Raw genomic sequence first — 11,406 nt, forward strand, 5'->3', positions numbered from 1 at the left:
GTCTGTCGGTTTCCTTACTAATTTTTTGTTAGTTTCGATCTTTATACGTACACTCAGGAAGTAACAAATTTAGTGAAAATGACTTTAGTCAGCCAATTATTCTTTTATCTTTTTTCTTGTGGTCGAACTTCAAATTACCTGAGATTGTCAACTTTTATTCCTGTCTAGTTAAATTTTAAAAACACCCAACATGCAGTGTTTGCAATATATAAGGAGGAGGGAGTAACTATATGTGACAAGGAACTTCATGCATGCATTAGTACTTCTACGACAAAATAAGGAAAAAGAAATACACTCTCATTCCTGTATTTGTTGGAAACTCGGTCAAGTTATTCACATCTCAGTATACAAACCCCCTATAAACCAGGACAACTATCAGTTTTTTAAGCAAATGGATCTATGATTGACCTCTCAGGCAAAAGACCGAATCATCACTCTACTTGTTTCCAAAATCTATCTCCAATGAAGCCAAAGAACTTTGATGAGAGCCACTTTTATTCCTGATGACTCTCTTTTTTCGGGGAAATTTTCGCAGTGAATCTTTTGCCCAACTTTCTATCTTAATTCTCACTCGTGTCACCGTTGTATTACCATTTCTCTTGCACAGACTTCCTATTTTCATTTTTCTTGTTTCCTTAAATTACCATAGCTTCTAACGGGGTAAAAAAAAAATGCAACAGGTTATAAAATCAATATATATATATATATATATATATATAAGTAGAAACATTGTATGGGATTGTGAGAGGATATGCCACATGGCATCCAATCCAATGATCTCGTAAAGTTAGTAGAGTATCTTGTCTCTTCCAAGAAAAAGAAGAAGCGGAGCTTATGTTCTTGTAGCTATCTATCACACCTCAAATCTTCAGGTGATTAGCACACTGAAGTTTCACCTTTGTTTACGGAAAGCATGTTACACTGGCCAATGGTCCATCAACTGTGACTGGAGAGCTTTAATCACAATTCGCACGCCACAACTCAATATACCCAAAGAAAAACCAAACAATTTGCATTGCCAACTTAGAGTCCAAAGAAAAACCAAACAATTTGCATTGCCAACTTAGCCCAAATGTGGAAGAAGGATCAAAGAGGATGATAATCAGACAGATTTTCATAGGACTAAGTCATGGAAACTGAGTCCACCTCGTTATATCGCTAAGAAGGTCTTTCTGCTGTTTATGGTATTATGATCGCATGGGACTAGAATGAGTTCCGGGATGTTAAGAGTGACAGATCTGCAGAGGAAAGGTGGGATCCAAAGTATTGGAATTGTATTTATTACAATCCTAGTTTTCTCTGCCATAGCAACTAAACGAATCAAAATTGTAAGTCTCCTTGAAGAACTTCTTGTCTTCATTTTCTCTTTTTGACTGATTGAATGTTGTGTTCTTTTTCCCTCGCTACTTGTTGAATGACTTGAAATGATCTTTTAATGCATCAAGAACGAAATTCTGATGAGCGGACCGAAAATGGTTCGGTAGTTCAGATTCTCCCCTCCAAACCTTTGACCAGTTATGATTCAGTATGTTGGACCTAAAATTTAGTATTTTGGATGCACCTCTATCAAAACTCTTTTGCACACTGCAAGCTAGGAATGTGGCAAATATATCAATTCATTAAGCTATGATTAGCAAACAAAGTTGAATAGCTACACTTGACTAATAATGCTCATTTTCAGTCCATTAATGCAGGTTCTGTCCCAAAAGAAATTCAAGAGACTCAAACCTATATAAAGTTTATAACAAAACCTGAATGCTTCCTGAATTGTTTGGAGAGTTTACCTGTGGCACAAAATGCTAACCATTCGGGTGTTGAGGAGGAATGTCCAGAGTACTTTCAATGGATCCATGAAGATCTAAAACCATGGAGGGCCACTGGAATATCAAGGGAAATGGTAGAGAGAGGTAGAGTTCTAGCACATATAAGAGTAGTCATAGTTGGTGGGCGAGTGTATGTGGAGAACTACAAACGTGCCTTCCAAACAAGAGATGTCGTTACAGTGTGGGGTATATTGCAGCTTCTAAGGTTTTATCCTGGTAAATTACCAGACTTGGATCTAATGTTCGAGTGTGGTGACAAGCCAGTCATCCAAAAACAGGATTATGAAGGATCTGAGGCCACGATTCCACCACCAATGTTTCATTACTGTGGAGATAATCAGACTTATGATATCGTTTTTCCTGACTGGTCCTTCTGGGGTTGGTAAACATTTTATCCTCTTTCAGTTAGTCTGATGAGAAACACAGAACATCAAATTTCAGTATGTCAAGCACCTAATTTTGCAGCTATAAGGGGCATAGATATGTTTGTTAATTCTTGATATGTCCTTGGACTTTTCAGGTCAGAAGTCAATATAAAGCCATGGGAGCTCCTGAAGAAGGATTTAAAAGAAAGCAGTGACAAAATTAAGTGGATGGACAGAGAGCCTAACGCTTACTGGAAGGGCAACACATTACTAGGTCCACAGAGACGTGGTCTTGTGAAATGCAATGTCTCAAAGAATAAGGAATGGAATACTCAAATCGATGATCTGGTAGAAAATGCTCTCTCTGTTATAACAGACTCGGGATCTCCATAATTATGTGCCATGAGATATTAGCAGGCAATTAGATGGTTAACATCAGAAAAATGTGAACGTCTGTCCCAGTATCTTTTTACCTCTTCAAGATGGAAAGGAACTAACTGCATAAACTTAAGGCAGAAAAAACCATAAGGAACCTCAAGAAGAAAAGAAATTAAGACTAATAAGGAAGCAGCATTCAGACCACACTGCAGTCTATTGCTGCAAAAATCTGTCATGTAGTGTTTCAATTGTGTCCACACATTCAAGGATTGGATATTACTGAATATGAATTGCCCTGGGAATTACATTCAGTATACCTTGCCATTTAACTACACCGCATGGCAGGTGACCAAAAAAGTTTAGGGTCTCCCATCGTGGTTCTATAATGAAGGAAACGAGCATACTAAGTCCACTTTACCAAGAATCACCAGCAAGCACAAGTAGTTACTAGAGATGTGATCATGCTTCCTCTAGTCACAGAATTGTTCTTTTGAATAACTGTCTTTTACAATCTCTTAGGCATTTAAAATGATGGCAGGACTGGCGACGTGAGCGCAAAGAAGGCTTTAAAACTACAGATTTAGCAAGCCAATGTAGACACAGGTATTTGGCTTGCTAGCTTTTTTTAACATTCTTGTCCTAACTATTCTTCATTTTCATTTTGTTTACTTGAAATTGCCTATGCAGGTACAAAATATATGTTGAAGGACATGCATGGTCTGTTAGTCAAAAGTATATATTAGCATGTGATTCTATGAGTTTGGTCATAGATCCCCACTATTATGATTTCTACTCCAGGGGTTTGCTGCCCACAGTTCACTATTGGCCAATTACTGAGAATGAGATGTGTGGGTCTATTAACAATGCTGTAAAGTGGGGGAACAAACACGCAAAACAGGTAACTTTTTTTTCTAGCATTCCTTGTTGACTTCGTTGTTCATATGTTGATCCCTTGTGCCGGCCTCTGCCTGGTCGCCAGTAATTGAAAATATTTTTCCCATCCCATTGGTTCCAATGAATTCATTGATATATACGTAGTTTAATTAATTGCTCTAATTCTTAATTTAACTCCATATTTGGCTGATAATCAGGCACAAGAGATTGGAAAGGCAGGGAGCAGGTTTGTTCAGGAAAAGCTAATGATGAGACATGTTTATGACTATATGTTTCATGTCTTGTACCAATATGCAAAGCTCTTGAAATACCAGCCTACTGTTCCTAAAGGTGCAGTGGAAGTGTGCTCAGAGACATTGATCTGCAATTCGAAGGGATTAAGAAAGAAGTTTCGGTCATACTCCATGGTTACTAATCCTGCAGAGTCAAGCCCTTGCACCCTGCAACCTCACTTTGACCAGCAAAAAATTCAAGATCTTCTTAAAAGAAAAGAACATCTAAAGAAGCAAATTGAACCGTTTAAAGCTGGTGAAAATATCAGACGATAGTATTCTTGAACTGCTTAAGGTATTGTCTGGTAAAATTCTGAATATATATAAGCAGATCATTTTTTCCTCTTTTATGTCAAGACGTAGCAATTTATCTGCTGTTCAGATCTGTATGTATATCAAATGCAGCAATGTCATGCCTTTTTTAGAAGCAACCATTCATATTAATTGGCATGATGTTACAAGCATACATTTAACAGAGTTGAATGGTGTCTGGGGAACTGTTCCTTTCTTGGTTCACCATAAGTAATGGCCTTTCATTATTTAAAGATGTTCCAACGCGCTCTTCTTCATAAAAGAAAAGAAAAGAAAAGCCAGCCAGAGGGTGACCTTCAGCAAAGAATACAAATTGGAATTGAGAATCATATGTATTGCAATGAAACAACCTTCTGGCCCGTTACATAATAATACATCTCTCCATATTATCTACTATATTTCAAGTTTCATCTAGATATGTTAGCTAATTTTGTTGATGGTGCAATATATTATCCATTTCTACTAAGTTTGAACTCTTGGCAGATATATTTTACTGCCAGTGAACTGCTACCAATACGCGGCATTTTGGGTGACGAGTTGTGTTTGGCAGATACTTCAGTAAATTATATGCACAAAGTTTTCATTTCGAATTCCATGGCCTGGAAGAAGAAAGAATGTAGTAGTTTTGTTTGCTTAAACCATTAGAAAGGGAACGAAAAAGAACTGAATTGTTTGAGTGGGAATGGGGGACAGAAGTCTCCTTTCATTTGCATGGTCAAGAGGAGATATCTGCTGAGGAATTATTCAGCTCTTGTTCTTATTCTAGACAAGCGCAAGAAGCAAACTCTGTATTTGTTGGATGATCAATTAAAGAAGACCTCATAACATTGAAATAAAGCTTGCTTAGCTGCTTTGCAATTTTCTGAGACATGGTTTTGAAGGCTATTTGTGAATATTGGCTCATTCTCATATAGTCTTGTGCATTGAGAAGTAAGGAAACACCAAAGAATCTTCAAAGGAAAGTGTACGAGTCTTCGGTCATTATCAGGTTTCTAAAGCAGAAACATGCAAACTGTTTTTTGGGGGGTACTGTAAAAATCCAAAGTGCAGTATTGACAAAGAGGACGCCTCCTTTACTTGTAGGATTGATGAATGTGAAACATTCTTCCATTCTTTGATCATGACGAATTCCAAAGCATTGAATTTTACATTCTTTCTTCTAGACAGAAAGTTGAAAATGTAAAATCAGAATACAGCTCTTCTTATTCTCATAACTTCTACCATCTCCATGCAGTTTATTCAAATTTCTGATTCGTCTCCGATTATGTGGTTTGCTTTATATTAGTCGCTGCTACATGATAATGTAACTCAATTCGTTTGAATGGCATTTTGTAGGTTGCGACTCATTTCATTGATACTACATGCAAAAGGGCAGAGAAAAATCTTGCAAGAGAAGAGGCATAGCCTCTGAAATAATTACAGGTCGAGGCTATAACTCAAAATAAGAACATTAGGCAACATACTCGGTACGACTGAAGTAAACTAAAGCAGCAGCAGAAAACAGAAATTTCTTGATTCACATTCATCACCATATTTTGTGACAGAGAAATGCACCAGTTATTCAGTTTGACAACAATCAATGTCATGACTCATGAGCAATAAACACTCTACGCGTGTATATATCTAGTATCAAGTCAAAACAGATGAAGTTCCAACTAGTAGCTTACACAGCATACTCCACTAACACTAGATGTAATGTAACCTCTCTCAAGTCAGCCAAAACAAAAAGTAGCATTGTTGCTTCAGAGTTGAACTGAGGCTGAAGTCTAGTATTTCTTGCACCCCATCCAACAAACAAACAAGCGAATAGTAAATAGAAACTAAAATTGCGGTGCAAGTGAAATTGTTTGAGAATCTACAGAGCTCGTGATCTGATGACATCCAAGCTCATCTCACTAGGATCAGTAGCTTGCAACTCAACCTGAATACCATCTAATTCTCTCTTGAATCTATCTTTGGAGCTTGCGTAGACCATCTTAGCTCTGATCTTTGATGTGTCTGGAGACCTACAAAGTAGACAATTGCAGCAGTATGAGACTAAAATTGCATCCCAGTTATGAGAAACATAAGATGTGCAAAAGCATTATTCATGAGAACAATCACAGACTTCAGATAATAATTAGTCAACAAACCAGACCTACAATACTAAAATAAACACTTAAACAGATTACAATTCATTGACTCGTCAAGATTACAACTAGGCCTATAAATGGTAAGATAAACACTAACGTGATTTAGACTAATTAACCCACAACTTGTGAGACCTTGAACCTCGGATTTTGATTGTTTCACCACAAGGTCAAGGGCCCACTGGTGGCTACTGTTTGATAGCAAGAAATATGAAACAGTATCGCAGATTGTAGGAGTTACTGATATCTTGGAAAATACTGAAACTCAATTTTGGTCGGCTTTGTTTGGATAAGGAGACGTGTAGCTGAAAATTCTAAGTAGTAGTTTAGATGCAATGAAAGAAGTCAAGCAAATAATAATGAGAAAGGAATATGCTATTACCATGCTATGAAGTAAATCTTGCTTTTATGGCAGTTTTCTTCCGTTGTGAAATCGTAATCGAAAACAGCATATCGACACTGATCAGCTGGTAAGCTGTTAGTGAAATCTTCATAGGTTTCATCATGACTCCCGAGCTTCTCTATTGCCACTTGCTTGGATATATCATCGATCTTGAACACAATATATCTGTAATTCCTCTTTGCTTTTAGCTCCAGGAATTTCAGCTTGCATTCATCATGAACAGCAATACCAGAGACCGAATTTGCCTAGCCAACATATTTGTCACAGACGAAGCAGTCTCATAAAATTAGCAGTCTCATAAAATTAGCACGCATACATCATTCAAACTATTACCAGAGAGGGTAAGGAAAGGAAAAATGTGGAAAGAAATGTAGACCATCATCACATGAAATATGAACGCATAATATCTATCTGCATAAATTAACCTGCCAATGACAAATTTCAATTCCCTACCATGATGTCTAACTCCGAGAACCTTTGGCCACCCCGTTTTCCTTAGAAATTATGTACACTTGACAATAACTGCTTTAGGGGTCTAGAGGGGCAAGAAGCTCAGTGCCATCGATTTACACAGCATTGCATACGTTGTATACACCAGTTGAATAACAGATTGTACAAAGAAATGCAAATTGTAACCCTACTTATTTACAAATTCTGAATCTTTAAACAGATAATGACCCTTAACCTTCCCATGTAATTACTTCTGGCAATCACTGAGCCCTCTGTCCTATCTTAACCCAGAGGTACAAAAAAAGTAATGTACCCTGACAGGGCCAGAGGTGCAAAAATGTAATGCACCAAGACAGTGCACCAAAACAACCAAACGTGACAAATAAGATTAAAAAAAATGCCTTTTTGTTTTTTAGTGTAAGTGGGAGATCTCGAATTGCTACAGTGTAAAAACAAGACTTTTCATTTATACTTCTTCTCCCCCATATCACTTAACTCATTTTTCCTCTAGAAAAAAAAACACCTTAATATCGTGCAGTGTAAACAGAATGAAAAAAAAATGTCACGTCTTGTGTTCCACGCTAGAAAATAATACCTCCTTAGATGGTTGTGAATAATTTAGGTGAAACATTTTGAACTCAATGATTTATGCTTAAAACGTCTCACCATGCATGTGCAATCAAAATTTGTTTCTACAATTTTAGAAAAGATGGAAAACATACTCACAATGGATGATGCATTTTGTAAATGTAGTAAGGGCTTACCATTTTGTTCTCTTCAATGTGAGATGAACCTCCAATGAGAATGAACAAAGGCAAAGTGGAGAAGAGAGAAACAGGAAGATGTCAAAGGGAAACCAAGTCTCTTGTCTTGGTCCTGGGGTGTATGCCTCATTTTGGATTTGCTCAGGCGTTACTTAGGAAGTATTCCAAGGGATGAGAGACATTTTAGGGGGTATACCGGAAAATTAAGGGTGTGTATCTCCTTGAAACTCTGGTCCTCACCTTGCAATTCAACATATATGACAGCCACAAGTTTAAAACCACTCTTGTATTTTACCTTAACCTGAAGGAAAATTTTTTGACAAAGGAAAAACTTAAGTAATCTCATAAACAAAAGCAATATGTAGAATTTGTAATTAATTACTCCTATAATAATGAGAGGGATTTGGGTAAGGGGGCACTCATTAAAGCGTTATGTACTCTTTAAATTGTTATAGTTAGACCCCTAATTAAGTGGAACTGAATACGGGTTCAGTACATTGAGGAGATTAACAAGATAAATTTTGGTAGGATTAGTACATTTATTAGGAAATAGCAATATAATTTTGTGAATTCTCGAGAATCGCAAATTGCTTCCCTGCATCCAAATGGCTAGTATAAATGGTGGATGAGAATTTTATTCTTGGATTCAATTTGAAGTGCCAATTATCCTATTCTATTTTCCGCCTTCCTTTCTCTCCTTTAATGTAAAAATTAAAGAGAAATGGATTGTATGTTGCAGAAAAGAGAACAAGGACATATTTATAGTTGCTCGTGTTGACGTACACAGCATAAAAGTTTAGACTTGTTACCCTATTCCCACAATAAAATGTAGTAATAAAACGAAAGTCCTATGCAAAATATTTCTTTCATACAGGTAAAATTACTTCCAAGAAACAGAAAGGATACAAGTAAACTCGTTTCTTGTGCACATCTTATTGTCTACGTTCTTAAAAATTCAGACTTTTCTGAAAATATCGTTAGCAGGTGCGTAGGCATCCATTTGAACCGATAATAGTTTAATTCCCTTCGAATTGTCCTTGGATTTCTTCAGATCTCTTCTCCCTCTAGTATAAAGTAACGGAGGTCTATCGTATCTAATTAAATAAAAATCTCCATCTTTCCTGTTTGCCTGATTAAACAATTGAGCATTAAAACAGTGAATTATGTGAAAAGGTGGATCAGTCATAGAATAGGACAGCATGTGAATTATGTGTATGATAAATTAACCATCTCCATGCTAGTAGCACTTTCCAGTTTCTGGTGAGTGAAGTAAATTAAATACACGTTTGGTTTCCTGAAATGGTCATCCTTTTTGCTTTGGTCCCCTTCTAAAGTTTTAAATTAAGCAAAGGTTCCCTTTCCAGCTCCTGTTATATTAAATGTTAATGCCTTGAGATTGAATTCAAACCTGAACAGCTGAACCCATCATCATCCTTCGGCTACCCTTACCACTAGGATTCTGTAAGTACCTGCAACTGTTCATCTTAGATTTCTGAATTCCAAATGAAGCAATTTAGTCAGAATGACTCTTAATTTTACCAGATGACCAGATGATTCTTCGCAAAGAATGCCTTTTAGTTTTAGGCAGTAGCACTTTGAAGAAGAAGAATTGGGGGCCGTTTTCAGGACCTAACCTTTTCCAGGGCCTGGGACCGGTGAGACAGGTCAGGTCACTTTTGTACCACTAAAAATCTGCACTAGCAACACTGGAAAATTCCATTGGTTCTCAAGCCAAGCCAAGGGGGATGCATCATCATATAAAAAGTAAAAATACAGGACAAGATAGAGAGAAAAATTGGAGGCCACATAAGACTCATGAGCTTATCATTTAGTAATTCAAAGTACCGACCAGCAGAAAGCTAAGTGTACATCTCTATTTGTCCACTTCTATGACGGGATGCAACACGAAACATTAATAAATAAATAAAAAAAAAAAAAGATACTTAGGTAACAAGTGTTCATCACCTGATTTAACTTAATTGTCCAACCATTAATTTAATTTCTCTTTTGCTTGCGTAAAAGCCTATTCAAAAATATTATTCATTGCAGAGCACTATGATCCACCTATAATTAGGTTGAACAGGCACATTTTCTATTAGATTTTTTTTTTCTGGTAGTATTAATCTTCTTGGCTAAGGGTCCAAACAAAAGTTTAAGAGTGAACCCATATATATACCTTTTCTTTACGTTCAAGTAGCAGAAAAGGTTATAGGACCAAGGAGAGGAGAAACTCGTGCAAAAAATGGATCTTGATACTGACTATGACTGCCGACTGTCAACGGCTATTTGGTCTGTTGGTCATCATCAAAACTTATAATAGTCCGTCGTCTCTTCTTCTAGAATAGGACAGAGTAAATTATACAAATATTATCATTATCGAAAAAAAAAAAATCCTCACTATGACTATTATCATGATCTTAAAGAGCTACAGCCCATGCAGAATGAAGTACCGAAGCATCCAAAGGTGAAAGAAGCAGTAGGGATTATTACTTGACACAGACACGAGGAAAAAGGAATTGATTTCTGGGCATGTACAACTAGCTGGTCCACAATGGACAAAGATTACTCGCTTGTCTCTCAAAGAAGTCATATCGCAATCAAACTCTGCGAGGAAAGAAGATTGTAATGTTACACCAGCCATTGGACAAATAATCATCGTTGACACAATAGTTCCCTCAAACTTAATTCCTAAGCCACGCATCAACCAGCGTTTATCTTCTCCAAACAATATAGAAAACCAGAATTTAGAAGCCACCACTTCAAAAAAAAAAAAAAAAAAAAAAAATTTGTCATTTGCTTTGATGTGTTAATATGAAAAAGAAAAAAAAAACACAAAAGAGAATATTTGCACGCAAAAAAGCCAAAACATGCTAAAGAACAAGAAATGAGAATTTCTTGAACTATTACACTAAATAGTTCAAGAACTCCCCTGAGTTATAGCCACTTTTGCGCTTTGTCCCTAAACGTAATTTAATTTTCACTTTATCCCCTTAATCGCAATCAACTTTAATATTGTATAATGGTGATGTCAAAAGGGTCTCTATACCTCTAAGAGATAGCTATGGTAAATCCCCTTAATGTACAATTTGTTTTGCGCTTTATCCCCCTAACATCATTTTTTTATTTGTTACTAAAATCATAAGTGAACTCCAGTATTTGATAACACACAAGACAATTAATATCTAAAAAACATAATAATAAAAAATGACATTTATATATATATGGTACTAGTTAAATTTCAATAATTGCACTTTTTTTTTTAGATTAGGAGAGTATCTTGCTAATTTGACTTAATAATGGAAAAAAAACAAATAAAAATTGTTATTAAAAAATTAAAATGTAAAAATATTTTAAAAATCTAAAAATGACTGAGATATTGTTAGTTTTTCTTTTAAAATGTGTATATGGCTAAGCTTTTTTTTTTTTTTAGTAGCCAAATAAATTAAGAGAAAAATGATAGTAAACTGCAAAATAACTTGTTTATCTTAGAGGGATTTACTGTAATTAACCCTTAGGGGTATCAATAATCTCATTTTAACATTTTCACTACGCAATGTTAGCGTTAGACTAGCGGTTTAGACTTTTAGAGGGTAAAGCGAAAAAAAAAATAACTTCG

General features: G+C 36.0%; 2 protein-coding genes across 3 annotated transcripts; one reads left to right on the forward strand and one right to left on the reverse strand.

Moving 5' to 3' along the window:
- The first annotated feature begins 922 nt into the window (after positions 1–922).
- LOC113724697 (uncharacterized) lies at positions 923–4,163 on the forward strand. Its single transcript, XM_072077323.1, has 6 exons — positions 923–1,328; positions 1,682–2,205; positions 2,344–2,536; positions 3,105–3,169; positions 3,254–3,464; positions 3,658–4,163. Exons 1-6 carry the CDS (start codon positions 1,209–1,211, stop codon positions 4,006–4,008), a joined length of 1,464 nt encoding a protein of 487 aa, XP_071933424.1. The 5' UTR covers positions 923–1,208; the 3' UTR covers positions 4,009–4,163.
- A 1,388-nt stretch (positions 4,164–5,551) lies between these two features.
- Positions 5,552–8,004, reverse strand: LOC113728053 (actin-depolymerizing factor 7-like). Of its 2 annotated transcripts, none has more exons than XM_027252530.2 (3): positions 7,791–8,004; positions 6,556–6,821; positions 5,552–6,050 (listed from the first exon to the last, which is right to left on the reverse strand). In XM_027252530.2, the coding sequence occupies exons 1-3, from the start codon at positions 7,791–7,793 to the stop codon at positions 5,900–5,902; spliced, it is 420 nt and encodes a 139-aa protein (XP_027108331.1). In that variant the 5' UTR covers positions 7,794–8,004; the 3' UTR covers positions 5,552–5,899. The 2 variants fall into 2 exon arrangements, with proteins under 2 accessions (XP_027108331.1, XP_027108330.1); XM_027252529.2 differs by lacking the exon at positions 7,791–8,004 and adding an exon at positions 7,030–7,298.
- Positions 8,005–11,406: the final 3,402 nt, after the last annotated feature.

This window comes from Coffea arabica, chromosome 2c (genome assembly GCF_036785885.1).
Source record: "Coffea arabica cultivar ET-39 chromosome 2c, Coffea Arabica ET-39 HiFi, whole genome shotgun sequence".
Lineage (NCBI taxonomy): Eukaryota > Viridiplantae > Streptophyta > Magnoliopsida > Gentianales > Rubiaceae > Coffea > Coffea arabica.

Coding starts and splice junctions, on each gene's coding strand:
- LOC113724697 (XM_072077323.1), top strand. CDS start 1,209: ATGAGTTCCGGGATGTTAAGAGTGACAGATCTGCAGAGGAAAGGTGGG. Junction 2,206..2,343: donor GACTGGTCCTTCTGGGGTTG/GTAAACATTTTA, acceptor TGGACTTTTCAG/GTCAGAAGTCAATATAAAGC. Junction 3,170..3,253: donor GCAAGCCAATGTAGACACAG/GTATTTGGCTTG, acceptor TTGCCTATGCAG/GTACAAAATATATGTTGAAG.
- LOC113728053 (XM_027252530.2), bottom strand. Junction 6,051..6,555: donor AAGATTTACTTCATAGCATG/GTAATAGCATAT, acceptor TCTACTTTGTAG/GTCTCCAGACACATCAAAGA.